Here is a 15,008-nt window from a genome sequence, read left to right as displayed (position 1 = left end):
GGTCAATACCCAGTAGTGCAATTGCAGGGTCATAGGGAAGCTCTATTTTTAATTTCTTAAGAAATCTCCACACTGTTTGCCAAAGTGGCTGCACCAACTTGTATTCCCACCAACAGTGTAAGAGGCTTCCCCTTTCTCCATATCCTCTCCAACACTTGTTATTTACTGTCTTGTTAATTTTGGCCATTCTAACTGGTGTAAAGTGTTATCTCAATATGTTTTTTATTTGCATCTCCCTGATGGCTAATGATGATGAGCATTTTTTCATGTGTCTGTTAGCCATTTGTATGTCTTCTTTGGAGAAATGTCTGTTCCTGTCTTCTGCCCATTTTTTGATGTAATTCACTCCTTTCTTTGAGCTGCTGGTGTACCTAATATGTGTCTTTATTGTGTTAGAGCTTGCTGTTTCATTTGCATATCTGTCCCTGACCATGAGTAGCTTGATGGAAAGATTTAATTTGCATATGCAGGAGCAACACTTAATTGCTGGTATATGCTGAAGATCTTATCACTTAGTATCTAAATAGGTATCTAACAGTAGATCTCTAAACAACAGAATTATTCTAAAGATTTCTCAAAATATCTAATAACGAAGAAGAATTTTCTGTAGTACATAGCTTGTACTGATTCATTGAACTGCATATGACAGGGTAGTCATGTCACAGAGGCTGGTTCAAACCCTCTTGAGTATGCTGTTACAGATCATAACAAGGGACTGCCTGATTATAAGAATGCCAGTCAGGAACATCAGTTCTTATGTACTTAGACATTTTGGCAATACTATTTAAGAATTGAATTGAAGTTATGCAAAAAATGTTACACATTCCACTTCTTCATCCCTATGCACATGATTTATTTCCTTTAAGACAGGGCGCCTGGGTGGCTCGGTGGGTTAAAGCCCCTGCCTTAGGCTCAGGTCATAATCCCAGGGTCCTGGAATGGAGCCCCACATCGGGCTCTCTGCTCAGCAGGGAGCCTATTTCCTCCTCTCTCTACCTGCCTCTCTGCCTACTTGTGATCTCTGTCTGTGAAATAAATAAATAAAATCTTTAAAAAAAAAATGATAACAGATAGTCTGTGGAGAGATGGAAGTGGCTTGATAGACTAGGGTGGTAGCAAAGGAGAGGGAGGAAAGTGCATGAATTTGAGACTTATGTTGAAGTTAGAATCAGTAAGGACTTTTTATGTTCCAACAATGTGACGGTGCTTTTAGTTCTTTAGTCACCTCCCATGATGCTGTTCTGTATTTACTGTTCTCTTTCCCCTCTCCTGTTTGCTCTAGCAGGCAGAACCCCCCATTTATCTTACAGAACCTAGCTCAGAAGCCTTTACTCTCACAGCATTATTTGATATATAGTTTGCTTGTTTATTAAGTCTTTATTAATTGCTTTTCTGGTTTGATCAGTTATAGTCAAAGCTAGCTTACAGGGTCAAGAAGTGAATGATTGATTATCAGATTTATTCATTACCCAGAATTTGATCTCATCCCAAAAAGAAGTATTACAGAGGATTTTCATGTTAAACAGAATTCCCAATCAAATCCAGAATACTGCATCTGTGCTTCATGACCTTACACAAGGAAATAATTGTCCTCTAGAGGGTGCACATTACAAAGCCTCTGTGGTCAGATAAAACTGGTTTTATACTAACATCAAACATCCTCCTCCATCTCTTATCACAGAAAAAACTCATCTTGTATTCATGTATTTTTGAGCTCTCTAGCACTGTACTCACTATGCTTTTTTTTCATTCTTTGGCGTTTATGAAATATTATAGATCTTTCATGAATATCTCTGAAAAAATTACTATTTGGATTTAGAAATAACTCTGTAATACTCTTCTTGTCTTTTTGTGATTACTTCCAGGTATCGTTCTTAATTTGACATTTTGCCTTTTGTAATGATTTGTAGCTGATGGAAATAATTTTGTGTCTTCCTAAAATAATGACTTTCAGTCTACTGAGCTATTTATGTTTTATAATCCTCATCATTAAGTTGAATATCTTTTGAACTGTTATAAACTATTTTAAATTCTTGTTTATACTGCTTCACAAAATAGTTCCTTTTTTTTTTTAAGATTTTATTTATTTATTTGACAGAGAGAAATCACAAGTAGATGGAGAGGCAGGCAGAGAGAGAGAGAGGGAAGCAGGCTCCCTGCCGAGCAGAGAGCCCGATGCGGGACTCGATCCCAGGACCCTGAGATCATGACCCGAGCCGAAGGCAGCGGCTTAACCCACTGAGCCACCCAGGCGCCCCACAAAATAGTTCTTTATTCCAGTTTTTCTTTCTACTTATTGTTTCAGTACTAAGAACTGAATTTATGTGGTGAAAGTCAAATAAAATTGTTTAAATTCGGTTGCTCTTAATTTGATTTGTTATGAAGCTAGTTTTAAGTACATTAATAATAGATATGTGGAGTGCACATAAAACAAGTATTCTTATTAACGTATCATTATATTTAGCAATAAACTGCTCTGCCACATATAGATGACCATCCTAGGTAGTCAAATCATATTAGAACAATGAAATATAGACTTAAGGAGTAGAGAAATTTAAATTACAGAACTTAAGATGAATAATTAGCTTTTATGTAGTAATTAACATTTATGGTGGTTTTTCTTGGGTTCTGTGACCACCAGAAAATTAACCACTGCAAAATTGGGTGTCACTAACGAGTATTTTGTACATTTTGCTTTTTTGTTAATTCTATGGAAATTGTAGTTTTGATCTGAAAGAAAGAAATTATTCCATTCTCCTCACTTGATTTTGGCTCTTTCACTTGTTTTTTAAATAATGATTAAGTATCAGTGGCATTCTACCTATGTGTATAAAGTTGTTTTGTATAAATGTATGGTTTTTCTATCTTAATAGTACTCACTTTTTAGCAGGGCAGTGTGTTGAATTCTTTTTCATTTTAGTGTCTCTTTCTAACACACAGGAATACTCTGAAGATAGTAACTCCGAACCAAATGTGGATTTGGAAAATCAGTACTATAATTCCAAAGCGCTAAAAGAAGATGACCCAAAAGCAGCATTAAGCAGTTTTCAAAAGGTTCATATTTTTTTCTGATTGATTCTGTTTCTTAAAGTTTATTTTTTCAAATGATGTCTCAGAATTTTACCTCAGAAATGTGTTTTGGATACTAAGTGTTAGTCCTGTAAATAAGTTTGCATTTTGCAATACAGGCAGATACTTTAAAAGGGTATACTATTGTTTTTTCTAATCAAGCTATCTATAAAGCAGGACCATTGTCCTGGAAAGCTAGTATGGTTCTGGCAGAAGGAAACGACCATGATGATCATAGGATAATACCTATTGGGATAATACCTATAGGATAATACTACAATTTTGTTCCTTTTTTGGAGGCCAGATCACACAGGTGTGGTTCCACTATTAAATAATGTGATTTCTTGATGACTAATAAACTTTTGGGTTGTTCTTACCAATGGATTATTCAGAGGGAGAAAAAGGATTTCTGGGATTGTAAAATAATTGAGCAGTAGTTCTTGTTTAATCTTTTGATGAAGAAACTTCAAAATAAGCTCACTTATCCTTAAGCATTTTAAGACACGTTTCTTTTTTAAAGCCTTTTAAAAATAGCATTGAGAAATGGAATTTTGGGGGAAGTGTTCGTCATACATTTGATGTAAAATTAATTCAAAACAGACATTGGTGTCTAGAAAATAACATTAGCATTAAGTTAGATGAAAAATGTCTTCTGTTTTTTTAGGTGTTGGAACTTGAAGGTGAAAAAGGAGAATGGGGATTTAAAGCACTGAAGCAAATGATTAAGATTAACTTCAAGTTGGTAAGATTTGTTTTGAGGGGAAATAAACTTATAATACAATAAATCCTGTGGGTAAAAACCTCATGGCAATAAAATGCCATTCTGTCTACTTCTTTAAGATAATTCTGGTGATAATATTTCTATACTTAAGCCTACTTTTCATTTGTGACTACAGTAATACTAAGTAAAAAAAAATTGTACATAGGAGTCAAACTTTTCTGTTTTAAGAGAACTTTTCCTATAGATATATAGAGAGTATCTGGCTGCACTGTTAACAGAATGATTTTTCTGTAATAATGATTTTTCTGTAATAAACACAATAACACAAGTTATTGTGTTTATTTCGGAGTTTAAATACAGGGAGTTCCACTTCCAATGATAAGTATCCAAACTAGCATCATTCTTGACTCCTCTCTTTGTCTCTCTCCCCTCAAATAATCCATTGGTAAATTGAGGTGTCTTTAAATATCTTTAACATACATCTCATATATGAGTGCTACTTAACCATTTTTATGTCTGTTAGTCTAGTCCAGGCCAAATTCATCTCTTAACCTGAATTGTTTCAGTAGCTTCTTAACTGGTATCCTTCCTTCTATCCTGGCCTTATTAACAGTTTGTTCTCCACAAGCAGCAGAGTGATCCTTTTGGTTTTGTTTTTAGAGTGATCCTTTTAAAATGTTAAGTCAGATTATATCATTCCTTTGCTCTGAATCTTCTAATGGTTCCTACTCTCCTTAATAAAATTCAAATCCTTACCATAGCCTAGGAGGCCCTAAGTCTGCTTACCCTTTGCTACCTTTCTGATAACTATTTTCTGTTCTCTCCTTCACTGGGCTCCTTGCTGTCCTCATGTCATCCTAAGCATGCTGCTACTTGTAAACACTTGGATTTGCTGTTTCCTCTGCCCCAAATTCTCCTCTCGATTATCCATGTGACTCTTTTCTCATCATTTGATCGGATCTCTGTTCAGGGTCACCATATATCAAGATGGCCTTCCTCTAACTACCTTATATAAAATCACATCCTTCCCATCATCATTTATATTCATCTTACCCTGCTGTTTTTTTTCTTTTGACTGTATCACCCCTTGATCCATTTACTTATTGCCTTTCTGTTACCCTCATCCTCATAGGTTGTAAGCTCCATGGAGTTGGACTTTATTCCCTGTTCATATTCCTATCACCTGTAATAGTGGCTGGCATTCAGTAGGTGCTGAAATATGTTGTTGGCATTGTCCTGACGTAGTACTCTCAAAGAATTGTTAGTCTTCAAGAGTGCAGGGTAGAGGTGGAGGGGAAAATAAATGGTAAGATGAGAGGAGTAGGGACAGATAGAACTTTAAAATCACTAAGGATAGGGGAATTTTTGAGAAAAAGATAAAGTGCAGCTTAGATAGCAGAGGTAAGCACTTGCTTCTATGGCAAATGGAAGGATAGGTGGCAGTCTATTACCACTTTTTTTTCTCTTATCTATATATTTCTCATATGTTTCCTCCCTCTCCCTATTAACCTCTCTATCCCGTATATTTGAATTTGAACTCCCTGAATTGACTGACTGTTACCTTTGTCTGGTTAACTTGCACTAATTTTCATCCTGTTCTTGACATACTCTTTGGCATCCTCACCTACCTTCAAAAGGACCCCTCCATGACATTTATAGAAACTATCCACAAAATATTTTTTTTTATTTTATTTATTTATTTTACAGAGAGAGATCACAATTAGGCAGAGAGGCAGGCAGAGAGAGGAGGAAGCAGGCTCCCTGCTGAGCAGAGAGCCCGATGCGGGACTCGATCCCAGGACCCTGAGATCATGACCTGAGCCGAAGGCAGCGGCTTAACCCACTGAGCCATCCAGGCGCCCCAATCAGCAAAATATTTTAGCTCATTCTTCCCCCAGAATATCAAGACTATTCAAAAAATGTTGGACATAAATTATATTTCGTATTGCATTTATATATAGTTAAAGGGAAAATGTCTGTCTTGAATTCACCCTTTCTAATTCTGCTCTGATATTCTCAAAAAGAACCTCTCCGTTGCACAAAGAAAGCCTTTGTGCTTTCTTTCCATTAATTATTTGTGAAAATATTAAACACCTACTGTATTTAAATTAATCGCTTAGAAGGATGTGGGAGAAGCATCAGGTACCTCAAGGGACAGGGACTTTGACTAAACAATTTTAGTCTTGACTTGAACATTGGGCTTCAAGTCTTAAGATTTTATGATTTGAAATAATACCAAGACTATAGAAAACTGCTGTCTTAACATTACTAACAATGGTTTAGGTTTTGGGCCCATTTAAGTATATGCTGCCCATAAGACTTGATTTTACCATTTTACCCTGAGCCACGGTGGGAAGTAAGTAAGGGAAAGCATTATTTGTAGTTAGTGTTACCTTGCCTTCCTTCCTTCACTGTTTTATTTGCTCAAACAGCTTCTGTGAATAGTAGTTTCAGCTTCTATCCCTCATTTTCTAGTTGGATTCAGAATAGGACCCATGTTGCTGTGTGAAGCTTTTGAGCAATGAAAAGTTGAAAGGGGGGGCACCTGGATGGCTCAGTGGGTTAAAGTCTCTTGGCTTTTGGAGAATTTTTTTTTTTTAAGATTTTATTTATTTATTTGACAGAGAGAGATCACAAGTAGGCATAGAGGCAGGCAGAGAGAGAGAGAAGAGGAAGCAGGCTCCCTGCTGAGCAGAGTGCCCGATGCGGTACTCGATCCCTGGACCCTGAGATCATGACCCGAACCGAAGGCAGCCGCTTAAGCCACTGAGCCACCCAGGTGCCCCAAAGCCTCTTGGCTTTTGGCTCAGGTCATGGTCCCAGGGTCCTGGGATGGAGCACTGCATCAGGCTTTCTGCTCAAGCAGGGAGCCTGCTTCCCTCTCTCTATGCCTTCCCCTCTGCCTGCTTGTGATCTCTCTCTGTCAAATAAATAAAATTTAAAAAAAAAAATTGAAAGGGTTTGTTATCAGCTGCTCTGTGTTCACCACTGTAATTTACCTAATCTTCCCTTAATCTTAAATACAGTAACAGAATTATTGAAAAATGAGCTTTCAGATTACTAGAGCATAAGAAAATGAATTCAAAACTAACTTTTTGCTAAAATCCTATTTCAGTATCCAAACACAATCTCAAAGTTAGGACAGTCCCATTTCTGATTTTCCTTTTGCCATAAGAAATGTTCTGTAACTTGGGTTTTAACAGTTCATTGATAGGACATTACCTATTATCTGCCCTTAAATGGTACTGGCATACTTGGAAATAAGGTAGTTTGACATGTATTGCTCAGGCTTTTCCCATTGCTCTGTCCATTTTTCCCCACTTATCCCAACTATTGTTTTCTTTTTTGTAACTCAGTTCTTGCTTAGATTTCAGGGAGTCTTCTCAGGTTCATAAATACACATACTCTATTAGTCAAGAAAAGCACTGTATCTACCAATGCTCCACCTCCCTGATAAAAGTAGAATAGAACCCAATAAAAAGAAGTATTAGTAGCAGTTGGAGATTGTGGGGACTGTGTGTGGATACAGGTTATCAGGTTAGACTCATAAATTGACTTATGTGATATCCTTTGAGGGAGGATAGACCATCCACCAAAATACTTAAGTTTTAAAAATTTGGTAGTTCTTCATTTCTCAGACCTCTCCTGTTTCCTGGAATAACCACAGTAGTACAAATAGTCCTGCAATGGGATAGCACCATTAGCTACATCTACCATTGAATAGAGCCTTGGGTGGGAGGACTTTTCTTGATAGTGGGATGAGTACCTGGGCTTGAAAAGATTCCTTCAACTTCACATTTTATCACTGAGCCAACCAATAATAATAGGGAAAAAAGAAACATATCACTATTAGAGAGCTTTCTCATCAAGGGGTAAATCTTCAGGAGAGGATATAGCTGATATCTGCATAGTTGGTACCCAAGGCATTTGAAAAATTGGATTTATATTTTCTCATCTGTGAATATTTTAGTAGTTCTTAGGATTTCAGTAAATGTTTGTTATGCAATGAGACCAGTATCTGAAATTTTGAAAATCTGTAAATTGTACTTTTTCATAGGGTAACTTTGTAAATTTGGTTCATGTGTCAGTAATCTAGAAATTCCAAATTTAAGCTAAAATGTTTATGGTCTTTCTGTCATGCATACTTTCTCCATCATAAAACTTTATTTTTCAGTTACATAGTTGTGTGTGCTATAGTCTTAATCATGTAGCTGTTTCAGCACCTTAATACATATCTAATAATGCATTTTTCTTCTCTGACAGACAAACTTTCCAGAAATGATGAATAGATATAAGCAACTATTGACCTATATTCGGAGTGCAGTCACGAGAAATTATTCTGAAAAATCCATTAATTCTATTCTTGATTATATCTCCACTTCTAAACAGGTTAGATTCTGGTTTTTCCTCTTGGTATTTACCAATGTGTTATTACTTATGCTATTATAACAAACCTATCCAACTGTCTGAAGTTATTTATACTAAAGACTTTGTTCCCTTTTTTTTTTTTTTCTTAATTAGGTCTAGAGATTTCTAGTTAAACAGTTACACCGGGCATTTATGTGCTTTTAAAAATAATAAATACTATTTTCTTAATTATAGTACTAATCATACAATATTAAAAGGCAATAACTAGCTAAGTGTCTTCAGAAACTATCTTGAGGTACATAATCTGCACACAACTTTTGCAGGTTTAAACTCCCATATAGTTACTACCATAGTTCGTTCCAATAAGCTCCATCATCACTTCCGTTAGATTTGTGTAGATTTGATTAAAAGGTCCTTGAGAGGAGACCCTGTACTCATATTAGTAATTGGCATTCCTCAGTAGGTGTTTAGTAAATGCTTTTACAAAGAATGGATGGTTGTTAGATGATAAAATAAAGAAACTACAATGAAGCTTGGAAAGGATAGTGCTTTTGTTATTCTAGATTTTGGTTATTAAGAAAAGCAATGATTTTACTGTATTGCTAAGATAATTTTTAATTGGATTGCTGTTCATACTCTTTTAAGCAACATAACTTTCTTAAAACCATGATATTTTAGCATAAGAAGTCCTCTCATTTATTCTCCATTCATTTAGGATTTCTTAACATGTTTAATATTTTTCATGTTTATTATAAACAATGTTCATCTCAGAATCTCATTCTGTATTTTCTACTAGATGTAATTTTTATTTCTTAAGGTAGTTTATTACTTTTACTCTTTTTATCTAAAATATATGTAAAGGAGATAGAGAAAAAAATAAACTTAAAACTGACCTTTGAACAACATGGGGGTTAGTGGTAGCCCTTCCCCTTTGCCCCCCTGCTGTGCAGTTGAGAATTTGTGGTATAACTACTGACTCCTCAAAAACTTAACTACTAGTAGCCTGCTGTTGACCAGAAGCTTTACCTATAACATAAACAATTGATTAACATATTTTGTATGTAATGTGTTCACTGTATTTTTATAATAAACTAGAGGGGGAAAAAGTGGTAGTGAGAAAATACATTTATAGTAGTGTACGGTACTTATCAGAAAAAATCCACGTATAAGTGGACCCACACAGTTCAAACATGTTATTCAAGCACCAACTGTATATGTTTTGTTAAAACATTAGCAAGTAATGGCACTATAGAGTTGTTACATATTGGGGGGCTTTTCTTATGTGGGGAAATATATTCTGAGTTTTATGAACACGTGTCATCAAAACATTTTTTGTACACTATAAATGTTACACAAGGTGTTGGTGGGGGGGATTAATTTCAAACTTCAAGATTGTGTTTTGCTTTGTGCTCTTATATGTACGCTGTTTGTCTTTGAAAGTAAGAATAGATATCAGGTGGGCAGTACTCACTCAGTATGCCATCAGCAGTGATGAATAGATAGGCAGCCCTTTCTGAAAGTATTAAACTTTCCTGTTGGCATGGACCTCTTAGCTCTTGATTCTGTTAAATAGAGACCGAGAGAATCAGGTATTCAAACAAAGGCAGAGCCCAGTGTGGGGGGAAGAAGGTAGGTAAGGGAACTTATCACAATGCAAAATAGAATGATTTCTATGAAAAAATGTCACACCTAGATTGGTGAAGTGATGGTGTTTAGACACAGCTAAAATTGTGCTGGACTTACTCTCTACATAACTCTGCAGTTTACCAGTAACTTAAGAGCTATGCAGTTTGATTACTTGATTAATTACATTTGTAGAAGAATTTTGGAGGGAAGCTTATTCTTTGTTTCTTTAGCTGCTTGCCTAGTGTTTGCCACATAGGTACCAAATGAGAGTTGCAAGAATAAGATACACAGTATTAATAACAGCACAACTAGTTAAAAGTGTATGTCATACATTTCCATCAATATAAAGAGTTACTAGATTGGGAAGGACAAATCATACTATTAGAGCATTGGGTTCTTTCTGGGTTTTACTTTCTAAAAACTCACATAAAAACAGATCTTGGCACTTTTTGTAAACTTGGTCTCTGTTTTGCTAAGGTTTTGTTAAATTAATAGACTGACAGAGACATTCAGAATCAGGGTATCTTATGTGTATTAAAGTTCAAAGATGCACTTTTAGTTTGTTCAAATTAACTTTATTAACAGGTACAAATTTGCTGTTTACAATTATAGAATTCTGATTTTTTATGTCAGATGGATTTACTGCAGGAATTCTATGAAACAACACTGGAAGCTTTGAAAGATGCTAAGAATGATAGACTGTGGTTTAAGACAAACACAAAGGTAACAATTACAATTACCTTTTTTTCTTTTTTTTTTTTTTGAAGAATGGGAGGGCGTCCTTAATAAACTGTCCTAAAAATTCATGCCTTTTCCTGTTGAAATCTTTTAATTTTAATAAGTATGTTCTTTTACAGCTTGGGAAATTATATTTAGAACGAGAAGAATATGGAAAGCTTCAAAAAATTTTACGCCAGTTACATCAGTCTTGCCAGGTAGCGTTCTCTTGTTTTTTCTTAATATTTCTTCATAATACAAAAAGCATAAGAAAAAAATTATATTTGAAGCTTTTACTTAGGGATGTTTTTGTTCTGGATTCATCCTCAAAATAAAATTTGGCAAAAAAGACACCAAGAAGCTACTTTTTTCTGTGTATTACATTTCTTCCTGTTTAATTATTATTTTTGTGGAATGAGGCACAGGTATCCATAAACAAATAGGCTAGTCATTAATACTTAGTAAAAATTAGCCTTTCATATTTAGTTGTAGACCATGTGAAAATCGGAAAGAACATTAGAGACATGTAATAAAGATATTTCATATCTAGTCCATTAGGACTTCATATGATGCTAAAATGAAATATTCTGTGTCTGCACTAATATGATAGCACCAGCTACATGTCATCAGGCAGTTGAAATGTGTTTGAGTTTTTAATTTTACTTAATTTAAATTTGAATGGCCACATGATCGGGACAGTGCATCTCCATAACTTTTTAACTGCAGTTATAATTTTGTGTTTCCTTTTTTGTCTTGATCAATAAGTTATTTTAGTTTAGTTTAAAACTTAGTGGAAATACTGTTTTAAATGTTTTTAAACCTCTTCCTATGCTAGGTACTGTTTTAATTGTATATGTCATTTCTTTGAATGGGGAAAAAGTTGATCAGGAAAGTGTTCTAATCACCTGCATGTATTTTCATTTAATGACTAAATATAATTTTTTTGGAAGAACAAATAAATAATAAATTTTGGCTTTGTGTAAGGGCTTGATACTTATGATTATCTGCCTCTTACCTATATGCTATTTTTCATGGCATGTATTTTGTGGGCTTTTGGTTATTTTTCAAAGTTGAACTAAATGTTACCACCTTTGTTACTCCTTTGACATTGATCAGCAGAGTTAGTCACTTTCTCTTCCATTCTTCTGGGCACTTCAAATAGAATCATTATTATAATTTATCTGTTTACAGCTTAATCTTCTAGGTCGTGAACTTTTGGGGCCAGGAACATTAGCTTATTTAACTGTGTATTTCTCCATGTTAGACCTAGTGCCTGGCATTAGGAAGGCACTTGGAAGTGCTTTTTTGACCAAATCAGTGGATATAAAGCAGTTGTGAAGATTTGGGGAAGACCATAAAGAATCTCTTAGGTAGAAACAAACATCATAACATTTTATACATTAAAAAATTCTTCTGGTCACTTTTTCCTTATTGAATGACTAGAAAGTACAAAGGATGTGTGCATTCCTTTTTGGCTGTTAAAGGTAGTGTTCTTAATGTTCTAGATCTTAATTAAAATTTGTAGTGTGTGTTCACACAGAATTAGTATTAGAAACATAAGGATCTCACGCTAACTCAAATAAAAATTACTAGGTTGACTGAGTTCTATTTTAACTAAAGTTCATTATTTGCTTCCTTAGACTGATGATGGAGAGGATGACCTGAAAAAAGGTACACAGTTATTAGAAATATATGCTTTGGAAATTCAAATGTACACGGCACAGAAGAATAACAAAAAACTTAAAGCTCTCTATGAGCAGTCGCTTCACATCAAGTCCGCCATCCCTCATCCACTGATCATGGGAGTCATCAGAGGCAAGTTTTGTTTGGAGAAGGGTGGGCACTGTCACAGGAAGATACCAGGGTGTCACTGGATATGACTGAATGACTCTGAAGGCTTTTTCTGTTTTAGTGAAAATAAATGGCAAAGTAGTAAAATCAATGAAATGATGTAGTCTTGGAAAGAAATTAGAATTAGAAATTGAATTTTTTGTCTTATAAAATGTTAGATCAGTGAACTACTTCAATAGAAAATTTACCATCACATGTTCTATTCTCAAGACTTGGGGGTGGTTTGGAGAGGGGGGAAAAAGTTCTGTTCTTGAATTGTAGTGATATACATAAAATTATTTTCTGCATCAACTAAGAATAAAAATTTGCAGATGCTTGTTTGATGTTTATAATGAAGGACTTGCTTTTTGGAATTAAAGTGAGTACTGGGGCACCTGTGTGACTTAGTTGATTAAGCATCTGACCCTTGATTTCGACTCAGGTCATGATCACAAGGTTGTGAGATCAAGCCCTACATTCGGCTCCATGCTGAGAATGGATCCTGCTTGAGATTTTCTCTCTCTCCCTTTCTACCCCCACCCCCACCTACCAAAAAAAAAAAAAATTAAAAAGTGAGTGCCTTGGGGCTAGTACAATTCAGTCTATGGAATTAAAAGACTGGAAAGCCACTATCATAGATTTCATTTTATTTTTATAAAGTGCTCAATCATACTATAGAACTGCAAATGCCCTTTTATCCTGTTTTTATTCTTATAGAATGTGGTGGTAAAATGCACTTGAGAGAAGGTGAATTTGAAAAGGCACACACTGATTTTTTTGAAGCCTTCAAGAATTATGACGAATCGGGAAGTCCAAGACGAACCACTTGCTTAAAATATTTGGTGTTAGCAAATATGCTAATGAAATCGGGAATAAATCCATTTGACTCACAAGAGGTATGTGTGTGTTCTAATTGTTCATTTCTGTCACCTGTCTTTTCTGGAAATAAATGTTATTCTTTCTCTGTACATATAGCATAGTTCATTTTTGTTTTTTTTCCTTAGGCCAAACCATACAAAAATGACCCAGAAATCCTAGCAATGACGAATTTAGTAAGGTAAGATTTTATATTTCGGTTAAGGTAAATTTCCTTAAAGCAATGAATTAGAGGGAAAAGAGGGAGAGAAATTTTGAGAATTCAGTTAATACACCAAATTTACTCTTTTGTATTTAGGTTAGAAATATTCCAAATTTTGAAGTTTTTATTTTTTTAAGTCATTTATTCTGTTTCTGTTAGTTCCAAGATTTTATATACTATTGATTTATGTAGTATAGTATTGGCTGCTTTTTTTTTTATTATCTACATGTTTGTGTGGTGCTATTTTTCAGCAGAAGACTGATGGTAGATATCTTAAAACAATTTCACAGTGTTTGCTGTTTCTACCTCTCTTAATCCAAAATGAAATTATGAATTGGTCCACACAAATCAAAAATTTTCAGTAAGACAATGTCTTTACTCACATATTTTCTCAATTAACAAGGTTTAAAAAATCATTTAAAAAAAGTTTACCTTGGTTAATTTTCTGAGGTGAGGAGCAGAGGGGTCATACTGATAAGAAACCCAAGGATTTATTGATGACTTCTGTGGTATGATGGTTAGCAACTGAAAAATCTGCTATGATCAATTAAATAAGATACAGAAAATAAAGCGAAAAGCCTAGAAAAGAAGGCCTATTTTTGCCAAAGAAATCAGTGAGCAAGAAAAATTTTCCTCTGGGCTGGAATAAATGGAGCATAGGTTTTTTCAAGTCTTTTGTTGTAAATTGTGCTTGCCAAATCTACCAAAGCAGGAAGAATATTAGGGACATATAGTAGGGTGGAGTTTTTGCATATGTATGTGGATACTGGAAGTGATAAAGCATTCTTTTAATAGTCTTTTATGATCTAAAAGTACTGTTAGACTATAAATTATGAGTCACCCATATATAAATTTTATATACTTGGAGCAAATAGCTTATTACATGATACTGTTTGAGTTCCTATGTAAAATGTCTTCATTTACTTTGTTTTTATCTGGCTATAGGTTTTACAAATCACTAGGTTGATTTGTTTAAGGAAACTTTAATTTTAGCTGTAAAAAATAAGAATGATTTTATTTTAAGGGGACTAGGAATAGATAGGAGATAAGAACTCTGAATTGCAACATTAAAAAATCAGTTTCTTTGGGGCTCCTAGGTGGTTCAGTTAGTTAACAATGTCCAATTCTTGATTACAGCTCAGGTCTTGATCTCAGGGTTGAATTCAGGCCTCACGTTGGGTTCCATGCTGGGCGTGGAGCCTACTTTTAAAAAAATACCATATTCTTTTATTGTTTATTTCTTTGTTCTCAGTTTGTTGAATTAAATAGATTTTAGTTATGAAAGGAGATTTCTTATTCCTCAGCATTTGGCCACATTAACTAGAAGATGATTTGGTTAGAGATTCACTTCATAATACTTTAGAAAAATGTTTATGAAGTTAAATTGTTGAGCAACAACTAAACTTTTAAAACTCTTAAAAATTGAAGGAGAGTTTTGCACTAGACATTAATATTTCATCTAAATTAAATTGGTTAAATACATTAAAATGGACTAAAGGGCTGATTTGTCAAATTTAAGTGGTAATAGCTATACTTAAATATTTGCTATATCATACAATTTACTCTACTGAAACCTCTGTATTGGAACTCAATTTATTT

At 34.5% G+C, this 15,008-nt stretch overlaps 1 protein-coding gene across 4 annotated transcripts in view; it reads left to right on the top strand.

The window, feature by feature from the left end:
* Positions 1-15,008, top strand: part of COPS2 (COP9 signalosome subunit 2) — a 30,221-nt gene that overhangs the window by 9,193 nt on the left and 6,020 nt on the right. For 3 of the 4 annotated variants that reach the window (XR_009399098.1, XM_059372790.1, XM_059372792.1), the window contains 8 exons: positions 2,941-3,054; positions 3,734-3,811; positions 8,054-8,179; positions 10,397-10,507; positions 10,642-10,719; positions 12,142-12,316; positions 13,049-13,227; positions 13,336-13,388. Coding sequence is in view for 3 of the 4 variants with exons in the window: in XM_059372790.1 (XP_059228773.1) it covers positions 2,941-3,054; positions 3,734-3,811; positions 8,054-8,179; positions 10,397-10,507; positions 10,642-10,719; positions 12,142-12,316; positions 13,049-13,227; positions 13,336-13,388 (914 nt within the window). In the remaining variant the exon portion in view is untranslated. The remainder of the gene's footprint in view (positions 1-2,940; positions 3,055-3,733; positions 3,812-8,053; positions 8,180-10,396; positions 10,508-10,641; positions 10,720-12,141; positions 12,317-13,048; positions 13,228-13,335; positions 13,389-15,008) is intronic. The other variant, XM_059372791.1, reaches the window with a different exon arrangement.

This window comes from Mustela nigripes, chromosome 13 (genome assembly GCF_022355385.1).
Source record: "Mustela nigripes isolate SB6536 chromosome 13, MUSNIG.SB6536, whole genome shotgun sequence".
NCBI classification, from domain to species: Eukaryota; Metazoa; Chordata; class Mammalia; order Carnivora; family Mustelidae; genus Mustela; species Mustela nigripes.
This window is presented reverse-complemented; position numbering and strand designations above follow the sequence as displayed.